General features: G+C 38.4%; 1 protein-coding gene across 6 annotated transcripts in view; it reads left to right on the top strand.

The window, feature by feature from the left end:
• Nucleotides 1-16,218, top strand: part of BCLAF3 (BCLAF1 and THRAP3 family member 3) — a 59,239-nt gene extending 43,021 nt beyond the window's left edge. For 5 of the 6 annotated variants that reach the window (XM_064573858.1, XM_045875706.2, XM_045875689.2 and 2 more), the window contains 3 exons: nucleotides 1,154-1,249; nucleotides 3,375-3,530; nucleotides 15,179-16,218. In XM_064573858.1, coding sequence (XP_064429928.1) covers nucleotides 1,154-1,249; nucleotides 3,375-3,530; nucleotides 15,179-15,208 — 282 coding nt within the window. In that variant the 3' untranslated portion in view covers nucleotides 15,209-16,218. The remainder of the gene's footprint in view (nucleotides 1-1,153; nucleotides 1,250-3,374; nucleotides 3,531-15,178) is intronic. The other variant, XM_064573857.1, reaches the window with a different exon arrangement.
• Nucleotides 16,219-18,545: the final 2,327 nt, after the last annotated feature.

Genomic DNA, 18,545 nt, shown 5'->3' with positions numbered 1-18,545 from the left:
CTACTGTCTGTCACTGTACAACATTATTACAGTAACATTTACAATATTCCCTATGCTGTACCTTTCCTCTCTGTGACTTATTCATTCCATGACTTACTCATTTCATAACTGGAAGCCTATATCTCCCACACCCTTTCACCCATTTTGCCTATCTCCTCACCCCCTCTCCTCCAGAAACTATCAGTTTGTTCTCTGTATCTTTGGGTCTTTTTCTGCTTTTTGTTTGTTCATTCATGTTTTTTGTTTTTCATATTCCACATATAAGTGAAATCTTACGGTATTTGTCTTTCTCTGACTGATTTCATTTAGAAAGACATGCTTAGTGTCTTTCTCTGACTGATTTCATTTCACCCTCTAGGCCTATTCATGTTGTTGCAAATGGCAAGATCTCATTCCTTTTTGTGGCCAAGTAATATTCCATTGTATAGATACCATATTTCTTTATCCATTCATCTATCGATAGACACTTAGGTTGCTTCCATGTCTTGGCTATTGTAAATAATGCTGTGGTAAACTGGGGTGCATATATCTTTTTGAATTAGTATTTTCATTTTCTTTGGGTAAATACCCAGTATTGGAATTGCTAGGTTATATGGTATTTTTATTTTTAATTTTTTGGTGACTCTCCATACTGTTTTCCACAGTGGTTGCCCCAGTTTGCATTCCCACCAACAGTGCCTGAGGGTTCCTTTTTCTCCACGTCCTTGCCAACACATTTCTTGTGTTTTTGAGTCTAGCCATTCTGACAGGTGTGGTGGTATCTCATTGTGGTATTAATTTGCATTTCCCTGATAGTTAATGATGTTGAGCATCTTTCCATGTGTCTGTTGGCCATCTGTATGTCTTCTTTGAAAAATGTCCATTCATGGGCTCCTGGGTGGCTCAGTCGTTAAGCGGCTGCCTTTGGCTCAGGATCGAGTCCCACATCGGGCTCCCTGCTCAGCAGGAAGCCTGCTTCTCCCTCTCCCACTCCCCCTGCTTGTGTTCCTGCTCTCGCTGTCTCTGTCTCTGTCAAATAAATAAATAAAATGTTTTAAAAAAAAAATGTCCATTCATGTCTTCTGCCCAAAACTCATATTTTTTAAATGGTAAGATGAACTTTTAAAAATAAGCTTTAAATATATTAATCCATACTAATACTTTTTTCATACAGAATTATACTATGCAGAGAAAAGACATCATTACTCAGAAACCCTTTGGAGTTGAGGGAAGACGTCAAAACACAACAGGCTTTAGAAGACCTTTTAAGGTATTCAGTGTTATTTTCCATCTAATTCTAGCTTTGGGTTTATGATTTGAACGTAATGTTCTAAGTGTTAGTAAATTAAAAGCTGCTTTTGTGATATTTCAAATAGTAGCTATAAGCTAATATTTCTGGACATAAATTTATAGTTAACTATAATCAGTTTAATGATAATCCCTTTCCTCAGGACTTGAGTTTCAGATATTTTTTTAACCATTGGAACCCTTTTTCAAAGATTACATGGAAAACACAAATATATAAAGCAGATGCAGATGGGGTGGCTCTTGATGAGGAGGCAGACAAGGTTTATCTCTTTCCCCGTACCGCCAAAAGAAAGGAAAATAATCTAGGCTTTTTTGTGTAAGTAGCAGGCAGGCTGGATAGAGTAGTTAGCTCATTAGGAGGAAATTAATATGAGCATAAAAGTAGTATAATCTGTCCCCAAACCGTAGAGTAGGAGGGAGTTGAGTGGTCTTCTATTAATACCTGGCTTGTTGAAAGGCATAAATTCTAGATGTTGAAAGACTTTTTTTCATTTGTAATAGCACAACTTGAAGGCATTGTGCAGATAACGGCCAGTTTTTCATGTACCTGAAAACAGGTGTGACATTAGGTTTTCAAAAATAGCAATGGCCATAGAATATAAACATGTTTTATACTATCTTTTAATCTCTTGAGTAATGAGCCACAAAATCAACTGAAAATGTGATGTCTGTGTAACTTAGAGACAGTGTAGCTGGGCTTTCTGATATGAGTGCTTCCTACATGTTGTTCTTCTCATTGGTCAGATATAGTTGTTTGTAGAATTTTTCTAAGCTCCTTACAAGGCCTATTTCCTGTTACCCTTTCTTCTTAAGGGAAAGTTCTTTAATATTAATTATTTTAAAATGTTTTTTAAAATATATGCAATAATCTTTCCTTTTGACCAATCATTTAAAGCTGTGTAATGTTATATGATTGTTTAGAAATTCACAATTCTTTATAGTAAAATCAGGAGAAGAAATAATCCTTTCTAAGAAAAGGAGCTATTTCATTAAAATTTTCTTTTTAATGGACTAATTCAAAGCAAGAGAGTAGTCACTTTATTAGATATGTAAAAATGAACAGTGTAAATTTCAGGATTAGCTCTGATACGTTAAGTTTGTGCAGATAGTTTTTTATAATGAAGTCTTATTCTGTCTTACCTGAATTTTTTGTAGCCTTAAGAAAATTGGAAAATAGGCCTGGCATAAATGCTTTTTTAAGTAATGTGCTTCATTATGTATGACATACCCATTTGTTAAATAATTCTGGAAAGAGGAATATGCTTGGTTTTTTATAATTACTCCATTATAACATACCATTTGTACATTTCCCACATGGGAATCAAACAAATATTCATTGTCCTCTTATGTCTGTTGTAATACTGGGCAGTATGTGGGCCAAGAAATGGTCTTTTTCAGTGTAAACTCTTATCTTGAAAATATTCGCTATAATGGTATTTTTATGGTAAAGAAAGATGGGCTTGAAGAACTGACAGGATGAAGTTAAGAGAGTTTTTGATTCTTAAATAGGTGTTGATACTTAATGTCTTCCCCCCATTTGGGATTTGATATATTTCATTATGAATCAGAAGGATAATTTTAGCTCATTAGGTAAGGTTTTAAAAGTTGCATTTGTTTTTACATGATAAATTTAAAGAATTTCAAATTTTTTTAACTTAGTTTTTAAAATTGCTTTTATGTAGGGGCGCCTGGGTGGCTCAGTTGGTTAAGCATTGACTTCGGCTCAGGTCATGATCTCAGGGTCCTGGGATCAAGCCCCTTGTCGTGGAACTCTGCTCCTCAGGGAGTGTGCTTGTGTCTCTCCCTCTCCCTCTGCCCCTCCCTCCGCTCGTGTTTTCTCTCTCTCAAATAAATAAATAAATAAAGTAAAAAATTGCTTTTATGTAAATTTTAAAAATCATCATATAAAATAAACTACGAGCCTAGTTTGAAGAAAACATACTTTATAAGCATCATTAACCTCTTCCCTTTTGATATATATAGTGCCTAGAATTAAGGGTGGTTCCAAGTACCAGACATTTTTCCATTTCTTATACTAATAGATTTGGAAGCTGTAGTTTTACACTTAATTGTTTTTTTCTTTACAGACCAAATTTAGAGGTGGCAGATTCCAGCCCCATTATAAATCAGGCCTAGTACAGAAGAGCTTATACATTCAGGCTAAATATCAGCGTTTACGATTTGCTGGCCCAAGGGGATTTATCACTAATAAATTCAGAGAAAAATTACTGAGGAAAAAAAAGGTTAGTTGCATTATGGTCATTTAAAAATGTAGAGTGACTTTTGAACTCCTAAATTATTTCTTTTTACTAGATCGAGTGTTTTTTTAAAAAATTTAATTTTGACTTACGTTACAACCTAGATCTCACAGATGTTCTTATGGCATGATAGTTGAAGAAAAAATTCAAGGAGTGATGGTAATAGAGTTGTGAGACTGTTTAATGTTAAAATGCTTTTTGCTGTTGTGCCTCAAATACTATGGATATGTCAAGCTGTTCGAACTTTTTACTTTGGAATGTCTGTTGTATGATTAATCTTTGAAATGGAAATTCAGGTAAAGACTTTTAACTGGTATATTTTAGCCTTATACAATGTGAATTATCTAAGTACCAAAAAATATTGAACTGACTGTGTAAAAAGGGCACACAATTGCAAAATACACTGACTTTTCTTTTCCCCCATTCATGTGCTTTTTATTGTGATAAAATACATATGACATAAAATTTGCCATTTTAATAATTTTTAAGTATACAATTCAGTGGTAGTAATTACATTCAAAATGCTTTGCAACCATTGCCACATGTGCTAATTCTTAATGTTAATAAAAAGTTTCTTGATGATTTGAATTTTGTTCTCTTTTAGTTGTGGATTGATTTTATTTAAATGTCATGTTGGTATTTGAAAATGCAGCATAAATATGACATAAAATTGCATTCTATATATTTTAAATGAGAACAATAGCATTACATCAGTTAAGTGAGGCATGTTTGCCAATTTTCTGACTCATTTTTGTTAATTTGGGGCTATATTTTCTCTGAGAAATGTATGTGTATCCAGTGTTGCTATCAAATAGCCCAACTGTGGTTTTATAAATTTTCTAACTATAAATGTTCCCTTAAATATTCATACTTGCCAAACCTTTACACTGAGCTTGCTTAGTGATTTTAGTAAAACTTATTTTTTGAAAGATGGACTAGTAGAATGGAATTGTCAACTGTTTTTTTTTTTATAAAGTTTTTTTATTTATTTGACAGAGAGAGAGAGAGCAAGAACACAAGCAGGGGGAGTGGGAGAGGGAGAAGCAGGCTTCCCGTGGAGCAGGGAGCCCGATGCAGGGCTCGATTCCAGAACCCTGGGATCATGACCCGAGCCAAAGGCAGATGCCTGACGACTGAGCCACCCAGGCGCCCCTCAACTGTTTTTTTTTTTTAAGTTTTAGAGTTAACTGTATCTTCTGTAATTTTTCTCACCCCACCCCCCTGCCCCCCAATTTTAACTGAATACTTTAGGCGAAGTTTCTAATTTCACCATGTATGTTACTCTTGATGTTATTTATGTTATGAAAGCCATCTCTTCTTTAAAAATGTGAATGTAATTGGACACATTTTCCCCTCTTGTACACCTCCCTACCGTCAGATTGAGTTGCTGCTTTTCTTCCTGTCTCGTGTGGCAAGTTTCTCTGCAGCAGATCTTGTAGGTATTTGTCCCCAATCACAGTTGGTGGCCTGGCTGTTCACAGGGAAGCAAGTCATTCATTTCCACTCAAGGAGGAAGGCAGAGGCAAGCCTTATTCTCAGTTGCAAGGTTGGGTTTCAGGTACTTGTGTTTCTCTTCTGTTTGCTCTGTGTTATCTTCCTTTGACTCCATTTTTTCCTCCAGTTTTTAGATGACTGGGGGTTCCTGAATGCTTGACTGTCTGTCTCAGCCTGCAGTTTCTAGATTCTCATTGAACTTGTGCCATTTAGTCATTCTTTTCTTAGCCTCACAATGCCCATTTTTTTTTCTTTTTTTTTCAAGATTCTACCTATTTATTTGAGAGAGAGAGAATGAGAGAGCACATGAGAGGGGGGAGGGTCAGAGGGAGAAGCAGACTCCCCGCTGAGCAGGGAGTCCGATGCGGGACTCGATCCCGGGACTCCAGGATCATGACCTGAGCCGAAGGCAGTCGCTTAACCAACTGAGCCACCCAGGCACCCACAATGCCCATTTCTTACCACCCAGTCCTTCCAGACCACATTGACCACCAGCTTCACTTAACAGTAAATAGAAACTAGACATCAAGCCTTCATCTTAGGACATCCCAGAAGGGCACCTGGGTGGCTCAGTTGGTTAAGTGTCCAACTCTTGATTTTGGCTCAGGTCATGATCTCAGGGTCCTGAGATCAAGCCCCCCATTGGGCTCTGTGCTCAGTGTGGAGTCTGCTTGGACTTCTCTCTCTCCCTCTCCCTCTGTCCCTCCCCCCGCTCGTACGCGTTCTCTCTCTCTAATAAATAAAATCTTAAAAAAAAAAAAAAAGTGTGTCCTAGAGGGACCCACAAGCCGCTATGAGTCCCCAGTCTTTAGGGCCTTGGTTTTTGTATCATGCAAAATGTAGCAGTTACATCCAAAATTTAGCAGTTAAGGTCCAGTGCAGCTCATGGCCTGCCCTCCTTTTGCCTTTGGCTGCCATCTGAGTGCTTTAGCAGTAGTCCCAAGACACTGCCCTTTTTAACAGTGTCTACTACTCTTTTTTCTTAGGCCTACCTTTCTGGATGCTACTTCATATATCTTTGTATTGTAGCTACGTTGACATGGGCTTTTCCATTCTGGCTACTGTCAGTACATATAAGCAAGGCATAAATAGGTTTTTTATAGGTTTGTGTTTGAACAAGGCCCAGCTCTACAAGTATGGCATGAAATTAGGTACATACCCTACTATTAGCACTCTACTTAATGGTTGAGTTCCACACATCCCAGCCTTTAGGGAAAGGAATGAGGCATTGCAGTTCTCTGTTTCTGCCAAGGTCTGAAGTAAGGTACTTAAGGCTTACCTAGCCTTTGGACTGTCCCAGTAGTATTTTGCTACTCTGAAACCCTATTCTGTGCGTATAAACTGATGACTTAGACCTATTCATTTCACCTTATCCTTTATGCCCTAAAGAAAGGAGATGAAGGCTTGGAGTCTTCAGTTTTTTCCAGTCTTGCTTGTATCCCCTTTCCCTTAGATTAGGGACACTTGTGTGCAAATGGAGTTACTAAGTATGAGGTACCATTTATATCAGTTTGCATCTCAAGCTTCTGTATTGGAGGGAACTTTGAAGGTCCTGTCCCGGAGAGAAGCTGAAGTCTGGGCAGTATCTGTGCACTGGTCTGGCTTTTTGCCCTAATAGGGAGTTCATTCTTTTTATTGTTATTAGATCACCACCTAGAGGGGCGCCTGGGTGGCTCAGATGGTTGAGCGTCTGCCTTCGGCTCAGGTCATGATCCCAGGGTCCTGGGATCGAGCCCTGTGTCAGGCTCCCTGATCAGCGGGGAGCCAGCTTCTCCCTCTCCCTCTGCTGTTCCCCCTGCTTGTGCTCTCTCGCTCGCTCTCTGTCAAAAAAATAAATAAAATCTTTAAAAAAAAGATCACCTAGATTAAAGATTCATGACCAATTAATTTATCTAGGTGCCCTGGAGCTGCTTGAGCCTGAAATTAGATATGAACCTACACGTTTGTACATGCCTCATAGTCCGCCAGGAAGGTTTAGATTGATCTTGTCTGGACTGCTCACTCCCTGACCATGTTGAAATGCCTGGGCTGATCATTCATGGCTTGAAAGTCTTGTGATGCTCATCTGTAGTATGATCTGGTTACTGTGCCATCAGACATGTGCTTCCTCTCTCCAGTACCAAATGGTCTCACGGAGGGGTGGGGGAGATCCTAGATGTGCTCCTAGTATGCCTTCTTGTCCTACTTAACAAGAGCAGTTGTGGCTCCCCAGCTGCCTACAAAGGAGCAGGATTCCCAAGCAGTATTAAGAAGTACAGAACTGAAATTCTTCCTCCTAATTTCTTGGCACTTGTCATTATTAATCCCATTCTGGCACCCAGATTCCCTTTTACTGTGTCACCTTTCTCTTGAATTCTGTGCTTGGGCTAGAAGATGAGGAGGTGGGAGGAATGTCTGTTACCACCTGGAATGAGGCTGGTCTTTTATTCACAGTCATTCACAAGTGACCCCCTTAAATATCCTCTTCTCATCGCAAAGTTTTCAGAAACGCTTGAGGGTCTGAATATGTACCAGGGTAGGACAAAGAACACAGTACAAATTCATGAAGTCACCTCTGAGAACAGTGCCTCTGAAAAAATACTAGCAGTTGTGTGTCCAGTCAGGGAGACCTGGAGTTCCTTAGCCTCCTAGATTCTCTAGCGGTCCTCAGGGGGCCTGTCAGCGAGGTGACTACCAGAGCTCTGCCCATGGGTACAAAGGGGAGAAAGGAGAGAGCGTAAAGACACTACAAGAAGGAAGTTAAAGACTGGGATCTATGGCGCTTGGGGTTGAAAAAACCCTTGAAAGTCGTGGAGTACAAAGATAGAATGGGAACCAAGATCAGGTGACTCAACAAGAATCTGGTACACACCTGCTTTGCCCCTGGAGCTGAAGTGTGCCAGGGTGGCATCATCACCCTCAGACATTTCTGACCTCTGGAGCCTCCAGTTTTCCTCTCTACCTCTCTGACTTCTTTGTCTTATTTGGTGGTTTCTCTTCTTTCATGTATCCTTTAAAAAATACAAGCATTCTCTAGTATTATATTCTTTCTTCTCTTTGTTTATTCCTTCTACTTTCCTTGATTGCCCTCAACTCTTCCCAAGGTCCTAGCCATTTCTCTTTAGCCCTGACCATTCTCCAGAGCTCCAGATTTCCAGTTGCCTCCAAAATAGTCTTGCATGGCTGTCCTGAAGACACCTCAAATTCAGCATATTCAAAATCAGACTTTCACCGATACAAACTATAGCATGGGTGACCCTTAAAAACATGATGCTAAGTGACAGAAGTCAGTCACAAAGACAAGATATTAAATGATTCCATCTATATGAGATACTCAGAATAAATGAAGCCATAGAGACAGGAAGTAGATTAGCGGTAGCCAGAGACTGGGGAGTTACGGGAAAATAGGGGCGTGTGTGTGTCTGCTAAAAGGTATAGGGATTCTTTGTGGCTGAGAAAATACTCTAAAACCAGTTGTAGTGACTGATGGTTGCACACCTCTGTGAATATACTAAAAAACTGTTGAGTCTGTGCTTTATTTTTTTATTTTTATTTTTTTAATTTTATTATGTTATGTTAGTCACCATATAATACATCATTAGTTTTTGATGTAGTGATCCACAATTCATTGTTTTCGTATAACACCCAGTGCTCCATGCAGTACTGCCCTCCTTAATACCCATCACCGGGCTAACCCATCCCCCCACCCCCCCTCCCCTCTAACATCCTCAGATTGTTTCTCAGAGTCCATAGTCTCTCATGGTTCATCGCTCCCTCCGATTTCCCCCCCTTCATTTTTCCCTTCCTTCTCCTAATGTCCTCCATGCTATTCCTTATGTTCCACAAATAAGTGAAATCATATGATAATTGACTTTCTCTGCTTGACTTATTTCACTTAGCATAATCTCCTCCAGTCCATCATTGTTGATGTAAAAGTTGGGTATTCATCCTTTCTGATGGCTGAGTAATATTCCATCGTATAAATGGACCACATCTTCTTTATCCATTCATCTTTTGAGGAGCATCTCAGCTCTTTCCACAGTTTGGCTGTTGCGGACATTGCTGCTATGAACATTGGAGTGCATATGGCCCTTCTTTTCACTACATCTGTGTCTTTGGGGTAAATACCCAGTAGTGCAATTGCTGGGTCATAGGGTAGCTCTATTTTTAAATTTTTGAGGCACCTCCACAATGTTTTCCAAAGTGGCTGTAGCGACTTGCATTCCTACCAACAGTGTAAGAGGGCTCCCCTTTCTCCACAACCTCTCCAACATTTGTTGTTTCTTGCCTTGTCAATTTTTGCCATTCCAACTGGTGTAAGGTGGTATCTCAAAATGGTTTTGATTTGAATTTCCCTGATGGCTAATGATGATGAACATTTTTTCATGTGTCTGTTAGCCATTTGTATGTCTTCTTTGGAGAAGTGTCTGTTCATGTCTTCTGCCCATTTTTTTTTTTACTTGATTATTTGTTTTTTGTGTGTTGTAAATGGGTGAGCTCTAGGGTGTGTGAATTAGATCTCAGTAATGCTGTTAAAAATAAAAATAAAATCAAACTCGCTTTCCTCCCCAGACCACTGGTTTCTTCTTGCAGCCAGCCAGCCAATCTAGAAACTTCTCCTACTAATCCTCCTAGTTCTTCCAACTTCAGCCAGTGCAAGTCCTCTATCACTTATTCATTATTTCATTCACCTCATTCATTTTGGTGGCTGCATATTATTCTATTCCATGCTTACATACCCTGAAATTTTGAAAAATTATTTACCTCCTTGCACACTTTTAGGTCAGTATCTAATAGTTTTTTTGTCATAAGTTTAAATTGTTATAAGGGATATATATAATTTCTGGCATATAAATACTGAGAGTCTTAACTAAAACTGTTACATCATTCTTTGGAAGCTCTTCAGTGGAACCTCACACCACAGAAATTTGATGACTTAACATCATTCATTTTCTAAAATATGCAAACAACCTCTTTTAATATGTGAAATTTTGTATCATTCCCTTTTTTGCTTTGAATTTGGATTTCATTCTGTTTCTCCGCCCCCCCCCCCCAGACTTTTATCTTGGGAAGTCTTTTATTGATCACCAAATCAAAGTTGACATATAATGTTAATAGATTTCTGTGACTCATAGGCATTAAATATTTCCTCTGCATTCAGTTAACATTATAGATGGTCAAAGTAGCATAAATATATTACAGGTTTTGTTAAGAATTGATTAGACAAAAGTTGTGTTGGAAATGCTTTTCTCTTTTCGGGGTGCCTGGGTAGCTCAGATGGTTGAGCGTCTGCCTTCGGCTCAGGTCATGATCCCAGGGTCCTGGGATCGAGCCCCGCATCGGGCTCCCTGCTCAGCGGGGGGCCTGCTTCTCCGCCTCCCTCTGCTTCTCCCCCTGCTCATGTTCTCTCTCTCTTTCTGTATCTCTGTGTCTCGAATGAATAAAAAAAAAAATCTTAAAAAAAGGAAATGCATTTCTCTTTTCAATTAGTTCATGTATTCACATATAAATGTTACTTATTGCTAGTAGAATAATACAGTGTTCTAAGTATCCATTCTAATTCTGTTTTTTTCTTTTTATAGATGTAAGTCCTGAGAAACCTTGTCTATATGATTATATAGATGAGAATAAAAGGACTTTTCTTGTAGCAATGCCACTTGGTTCTTTGGACTCACTCTGAATTATAGGCCATTTTGAATGTTCTTTTACAGCTTGATTTTGTCCTCCTTCAACTTTATTAAACAAAAGCAAAGAATCAGAAGTCATGTGGTTTACAGAAGTATGCTACTTATTACTAGCTCCTAGAGCAGATTCATTTCCTTGGCACCATTGCCACTATTTCCTATTGCCCTGTTTTGGGGGATCCCCAGGTAATGCAAAGTAGTAAAATTCAGGATGAGAAGGTGTATCTTTCTCATATAAAATGGGAGGTGAGGGACCAGCCCTAACCAGTTGTGCAGACAGGTTAATTTTGGAAAGTGAACACTGGGAATTTGAAGATCTAGGTATTACTTCTTTCCAAACTATCTGTCCCCACATGCTCCTTGGAAAGTCTTCATATGTCCCTAATGGTAGGCATACCCCAGTTTGATAATCGCTGACTTACTTAACTAAGCCTCTCTTGATGACTTCAGGATAGCTTACAGGTTTTCTTTATTTTTGGTAACACCACTTGGCATACTGACATTTTGGTACCTTGCCATAGTCAGCCTTTTACTCACTTATACTCTGACCAGAAGTACATGAGAGGGCCTGTTTACCTACACCCTAGCCGGTACCCCACATTAGCAGTCTTTATTATCCATTGTCAATCTAATAGCAGAAAATAGTCCTCATTTACCTTTCTTTGGTTATTAATGATGTGAGCATATTTTTATGTGCCTATTGGCCGATTGCATACCTTCCCTCAATTTCCTTATTTCTGTGCTTTGCCAGCGTTTCTGTGGAGGGATAGTACTTTTTCTTATTTATTTGTAAGAGCTCTTGATTTACTGAGGGTATTAACCTATCATACATTTTGCTGGTATTTATTTTATGTTTGCCAGTTGCTTGTGGTGGCTTTTACATTACAAAACTTGTAAATGCTCATGAGTCTATTTGAGTTGGTCCTATATGGCTTCTAGATTTCTTATCATACTTATCCTTATAAAAATTCCCTATGGTGTTTCCTTTCAGTAGTTTTATGGTTAATGTTTTAAACATATACATATTTATTCCCTTTAGAATTCATTTTTATGACATAATGTGAGGTTAGAATCTAATTTTTTCCCAATGAGTCATCAGTTTTTTAACACCATTTATTGAATAATTTGTCCTTTCCCTCACTGATTAAAAATGCCACCTTTAGTGTATGCTGTATTCTTTTTTTTTTTTTTAAGATTTTATTTATTTATTTGACAAAGCTAGAGAAGGAACACAAGCAGGGGGAGTGGGAGAGGGAGAAGCAGGCTTCCTGTGGAGGCGGGAGCCTGATGCGGGGCTCGATCCCAGGACCCTGGGACCATGACCTGAGCCAAAGGCAGACACTTAATGACTGAGCCACCCAGGCGCCCCAGTGTATGCTACCTTCTTATGTATTCCTGATCTGTCTTTGGAATCTTTGGAGCCTCTAACTTGTTTCCTTGTCTGCTGTGATTTGCTTATTCTGTCCATTCGCTACTAGCACAGTTATTGTCCCAAAACACACGTTGAATCATGTCACTCTTATGCAAACCCCTTCCAAGGATTCTGTTGACTACAAGAGAAGAGACCGAACTTTTTCGCCAGCTCCAGTCCTAATAAACTGCCTTTCTAAGCACAGTTCTTTATGGACCTTCTGCTTTTTGGAGCATAACAGACATTTTCATGTACTTGTATCTTTGCTCCTGGTGTTCTCTTGCCTAGAAATAGCCTCCTGATCCTCATCGGTTTCTTATTAAACCCTGCTTTCTTTTTAAGACCCACTGTAAAGCCTTACCAAAGCCCCCTTTTTAGCTCTTGTTTCACTTGATCTCTAACTGTTGCTGTTTACTATCTCCCCAAGTAGATCATCAGCTCCTCCAGGATAGAGGGTACCTCATCAGTCTTTATATCTTCCCCTTTTTGCCTTTCATATAGTCTGTCTTCAGAAAATGCCTGTTGGGGGCACCTGGGTGGCTCAGTCGTTAAGCGTCTGCCTTCGGCTCAGGTCATGAGATCCCAGGGTCCTGGGATCGAGCCCTTCATCGGACTCCCTGCTCTGCGGGAAGCCTGCTTCTCCCTCTCCCGCTCCCCCTCTTGTGTTCCCTCTCAGGCTGTCTCTCTCTCTGTCAAATAAATAAAATCTTTTAAAAAAATGCCTGTTGAATAGAATCAAGCCTCATCATATATACATACACACGCTCTCACACATCCATTTATAGCTCTAAAAAGTTAGTGAATGGTAGCCATTGTATCAGGGGTCCCCAAGACCAGCCCCAGGTTTGGTGATTTGCCAGGAGCACTCAGGAGACTCAGCATATGGTGGCACTCACAGCTGTGATGTGTTATAGTAGAAGCTGCACAGCACATCAGCAGAGGGAATTGGCACGCAGGCGAAGTCCAGAGGACACCAGGTGCGAGTTTCCAAGAGTCCTCTCCCAGTGGAATCACACAGGACGTGCTTAATTCCCCCAGCAACGAGCTGTGATAACACATGTGAAATGTTGCCAACCAGGAAAGCTCGTTAGAGACTTGGTGGTCGGGGTTTTATTGAGGGCTGGTCACGTAGGCACCCTTGGCCAGTTACATACCCGAATTCCAGACTCTCAGAAGGAAAGCAGGTGTTCAGCATAGACCATATTGTTTGCACAGTTTAGACACTCATCAGTGGTGGGAATCCTCCCCAAATCTACGTTCCTGGCTGTTAGCCAGGGGCCATCTTTGGAAGTAGGTCTTTCAAAGGATAGCAGTCAGGTATACTGTATTAACTCATCTGTACAACCATAGTTTTGAAGAGCTTAATTTCACAGATGGCAAATGTCTAAAGAGAGGAGGAAAAATCAGTATGTCAGGAATGGCCAGGGAAAGTATGCTAAGTACTTTGATTTTTACTCTCCTCTTACAGAGGAGGTAAACTGAGTCATAGAGAAGAGCAGAGCATAGAAGGGACTACAGCCGAAGATCGTATTTGGTGGTAGAGTGTAGAGGGTTGGGTAAAGATAGGAGTGTGCAGCTTATAGAAGGCCTCAAAAGCTGGGTAGAGTATTGAGGATGTGATATAGAAATAGAACATCTTGCTAGACTGAGGAGAAAGTGCTGTTGAGGATGATTGCTTGGTGAGCAGTGGGTATGCAGGGTTCTGGGGAGGAGACGAGATGCAGGAAGACCCACAAGGGAGCATTTACAGTGATACCAAGTGTCAGCTTAAGAGAACTTAGACCACAGTGGCGCTCGTATATCTAGTTCACATTCTGCTTAAAACAGGTTTTCAAATAATTGGAAGAATGGAGGGATCAAGCTGAGAGATGGTGTGGAAGAAGCTATGTCAAGGGTGAATATGATTCAGAATAATTGTACATTTGTAAAAAGATATTTCAGTTGAAAATTTTTAAGAATTATTATAGTCAGAGTTTCCTTTTAAAGCTGTTAGTAGGCAACAGATATTTTATTTGAAGGTCAACATATATGGTTTTTATATTATATAACAAGTAAGGAAATGGGACACAATGAAGTCTACTTCTATTTAAAGGAATGATGTTGACTCTCTATATATATCAGATATATATATATATATATATATATATATATATATATATATATGCATGTATTTTGAACATTTCACTAATAAACCAAAATTGAAAGAAGAATTTTCTATCAGCACTGCTTTTGTTTGGAATTAAATGTTTCCATACTAATGTAAATGCCAAAAAATAAATCAACTTTTAAATTTCTTTCAGTTTTAATAATGTAAGATCCTAGTAAAAGGTAAGGATATATGTATTAATAAATATTTTTAATGTCCCAGAAAAACATGCCATTTACCATTTTTGCTCTTTTATTAGTTGCATGATATTCTGTCCAGTTTGTGGTTGGTAATTTAATATTTTTGTATAGCGTCACAGTATAGAATCCACGTTTCATTACTCTCTTTAATCACAGTTTTATTGTTGTGAATTCCTTTTCCTGTGTTTACGGAAGCCTTACATCTTTTTATGTTGTAGGTAACCATCCAAAAGCAAGAATGCTTCCCCATCTCCCCAGTAGCTTTCTCTGTCAGCCAAGTTAGAAGAGTCCATGTCATTTTAAAATTAAAGATACCATATGATGACAAAGATCAAACACCAGTTCGAGATTGTGTGTGTGTCACATCAGGCTCCGTGCTTGAGGGGCTAAGTTTTAAGAGTCTTGAATTTTTTTTTTATAATCCCCAGTGAAACTCACCCAAATAGCAGAATGCCTTTTCATCAACTTACTAATACCAGCGTGCTGAGTGTCATATATTTTCTTTGTCCTACTGATTTAACCATTTGATATCTGCTTTGATGTGTTCTGTTGTTACTTTGCGTCTTTGGGGTTCCACATACCTTTGTGGGGGTCTTGGCTGCAAGTGGTACTACATAAATTAAAATATCTTGAAAACTGCAATGTGAAAAAACTCTAGCTCAGATGTTATAACTGACTCTTCTTTTGAAGTCTGTATTTCTTTTGTTTTCTCTCAATAGGAATATGCAAACGTTGCCACAGCAAACTAATCTGGAATTATTACATATGGAAACAACACTACAGGATGATATTTGGGAGCATCTCTTTTTGTCAGGAGTTAGAATTGGCAGTAAAGCACTAATACTGTAACTTTCTTGATAAAATAACTTTATTTTTCTGTAGTGGAATGCTGCAACTTTTTTACACTTAACTGCTTTTAAATTACAGTATTCAATTTAAAAGTTGTAGTAACTACAGTTTCTTTTGCAAAAAGTCTCAAAAGGGCATTATTTGTTGATACATTTTTCTCTGAGCATGGTTTCATAGAGAACTTAACTGAGTTATATCCAGATGTTTATATGTTGAAAGTTTTGCTTATGTAATAAAAACAAAAGTATCTGAATTGTATAGTGTCTGTACATGGAAGAACTTGAAACAGTGGCCTTATGGTAGCAAATTTTATACCAGGTTTTTCTTTTTTCTGATGACAGTTTGGCTTATAACTTGAAATTTTCCTAAGTTTCTGAATATCAAGGCCTCTATAATTTATACATTTCATATTATATAAGAAGGCACGAGAAAAGGTGCTTCACAATTTCCATCAGGTAGTTATGAGTGCACTGAATTTTTAGTAATTAGTTCGTTCAATTTTTTCCACCACTATTTGCTCTTTCCAATTTCAAAATGCTATTGTGGAAAATATGTAAAGATTTTGTAATTTATATTCCATCTTACTTTCCCTCAGGGCAAGCTTGTGCATATCATATTTTTAAAGGCTTTTTAAAAATCTGACAGACAAAATCTCATATTTGGAAATTGTACTTTACTACTACCGCATTATACATTTTGCAAGCACATATTATAAAGTGTTTATTTTCAGTTCAGTTGTATTAAGTTCCTACTAGCGTAAGATAAAATTGATGGGATCTTAAATGATATTTTAGGTCCTGGTACCTTATTTCTTTATGTTTTCTTTGTTCTGCTTAATAGTACATATACATTCCCAATTAAACTTTTGTGAAATGTTTATTTGTATTAAATAAAATACTGTTGCTCCTTCTGCTTGAAGTTACTTGCCAGTTTGTGAGAACATTATTTTAATTTCACACAAAGGCAGAACTTTTAAAATCAAAATCTGGTAAGAACTTGATTTCTCATGACTGGATTATGAAAAATCTCACTACAAACATTTAATTTTTTTTTACATATGTTTGTAAGATAGAGCAGCCATTTCCTTAGTGGGTCAGTAATAAGTGAGGGCAGGAGTACTTGCATTAAAATTGGCTAATAAATTTAGGTAGGTGGCCTGTCTTAATGCTGTGTACCATCTCTGTAGGTCAAGTTTTCCAAACATATTTAACATTCCACTTATGGTAAGAAAGAAATACATGTGTGCAGTAGTATGACAACTTCATATTGTGTGAGGTACTTGTAACATCTGCCTTAAATTTTAAAAGAGTTCATTTATTCTCATATTCTGGGGGACACTTATGAGCCTTGAATATTTAACCATCTGTTTAACACATATTTATTGCACAGATTCTGTGCTAAAATTACAGCAGTGAACAAGAGAACAAGACACATGGAGCCTGCCTTTGTGGTCTGAACAGTCTGAGAAGGAAACCGGACGCTGAACATGGAAATGTAACTTGGTACACAGCATTAATCCTCTGGCTATATTTATCATAGCATAGCACATAAGGCTAAGAGTTGACTCAGTATTAATCATTCCATAACTGACTTCCTATTTAGGCATATATGAATATACTTTTGGCATTGTCTCAATATGCAAAGCATGTTATTTACAAAATACCTATTGGTAATGTGGGTGTATTCAGAAGATATTGGGTGCATAGGATTTAAAGCCTAAAAAGAAAGTCTTGCTTTATAATTTAGAGTATAAAATAAGGACAGGGACTGTGTCTGTCTTGTTCACCCTACTATCCCCAACTCCCAACATCCTACCTGACACCCAGTAAGAACTCATTAAATACTAGCTTAATGGATGAGTAGCAAGTAGAATATGTTTATTAGAAACTAACCAATTTGCAGGTGGAGGCTGAACAGAAGTTTATCTTATCCATAGCATTTTTTATTGACTGAGAAGAATTTGGATTCTCTAATGCATAAGACTATAGAAGAGAAGTTTTGATAAGTTACATACCATTGCCTTCTCCCCTTCCTCCCTTGTATGGTAGGCTCTACCCCAGCACTGGGGAGACAAAGATAATAATATGACAGAGTCCCTCCTCTGAGGAACCCTATAAACTGCTGGAGAAGAGATTCACAAAAACAAAAAATCCAATATTGTGTGTTAAGTACTCTACTGGACATATATATATGAAAGTTGAGAAAAAAAGTTGGCATTCCTGGTTGCGTATCCGCTGGTCACATTTTCTTTCTTACTGGTTTCACAAATCTCAGAAGGCACTATTCTGTTGGTGGTTTTGCTGGTTTTAAAATGTGATGGTTTGGGGGAACCTGGCTGAAGTGTACATGGGATCTCTCTGTATTATTTCTAATAGGTGCATGTATGTCTCCATTTATCTCGACATAAATTTCAGTTTAAAAAAGACACCCATAATCTTATCACAGATAAAACTACTATATATATTTTAGAGGCCACATTTTCTTTTTTTTTAATTGGAAAAACTATTATATTTACATTATAATAAAATATGCAGATGCATGATATGGACCACGCTTTACCCAACAAATCCTACATTTGTGAAGTTTGTTTTTTAAAAGGATGGAGATACTTCCAGATGGAAGCAGGAAAAGTAAAGCTGGATCAGAAACTCACCTCCATTATCTAACAAACTCAATAATCTGCAGCCCCAGATTAACCAGCAGCAACCATACAAGGAAGAGGGTAGAAGATGCTAATGCAACAAGATATGGTGTGACTTCAACCCCTCCCCCTCCTCCTAAGTAGCACAGAATAAACAAAGTTGAGGACATCTTGGTGACGAGGGGCTGCATTATGGACAAAGGAACCGATGAGGTGACCAGGCCATGTGGGGTAGAGTCAAGGAAAGCCCTTGGGAAGATGAAGTCTTTGCTGCTGTCTCAGGACCTCTGCAAAAGGGGAATGATTCACCAGGACAAGGCACTTCCAGGGTCGCAGAGCAGCCCTGGGAAGCCAAAGCCTGCAGGATAAGATAGACCTTTGCAGCCAGTGAGTCCTGGTTCTGGACACTTAATGGGAACCCAGAAAAGAGGGGACACCAGGTTCCCCAACAAAGTTCCAGCAAAAGGAATGGTATGAGCTCTGAGTCCATTAAAATACAAAACTAAGATTTTAAAACTGAGGAATTACAGTTGTAGAATAGAATGTAAATGTTAAGAATCTTCACAAAGAAAAAGTAGCATACATTGATCAGCTAA

This window comes from Mirounga angustirostris, unplaced genomic scaffold, assembly GCF_029215605.1.
Source record: "Mirounga angustirostris isolate CCGP_5_RB_7025 unplaced genomic scaffold, mMirAng1.0.hap1 SCAF_11, whole genome shotgun sequence".
In the NCBI taxonomy this organism is placed as follows: domain Eukaryota; kingdom Metazoa; phylum Chordata; class Mammalia; order Carnivora; family Phocidae; genus Mirounga; species Mirounga angustirostris.
This window is presented reverse-complemented; position numbering and strand designations above follow the sequence as displayed.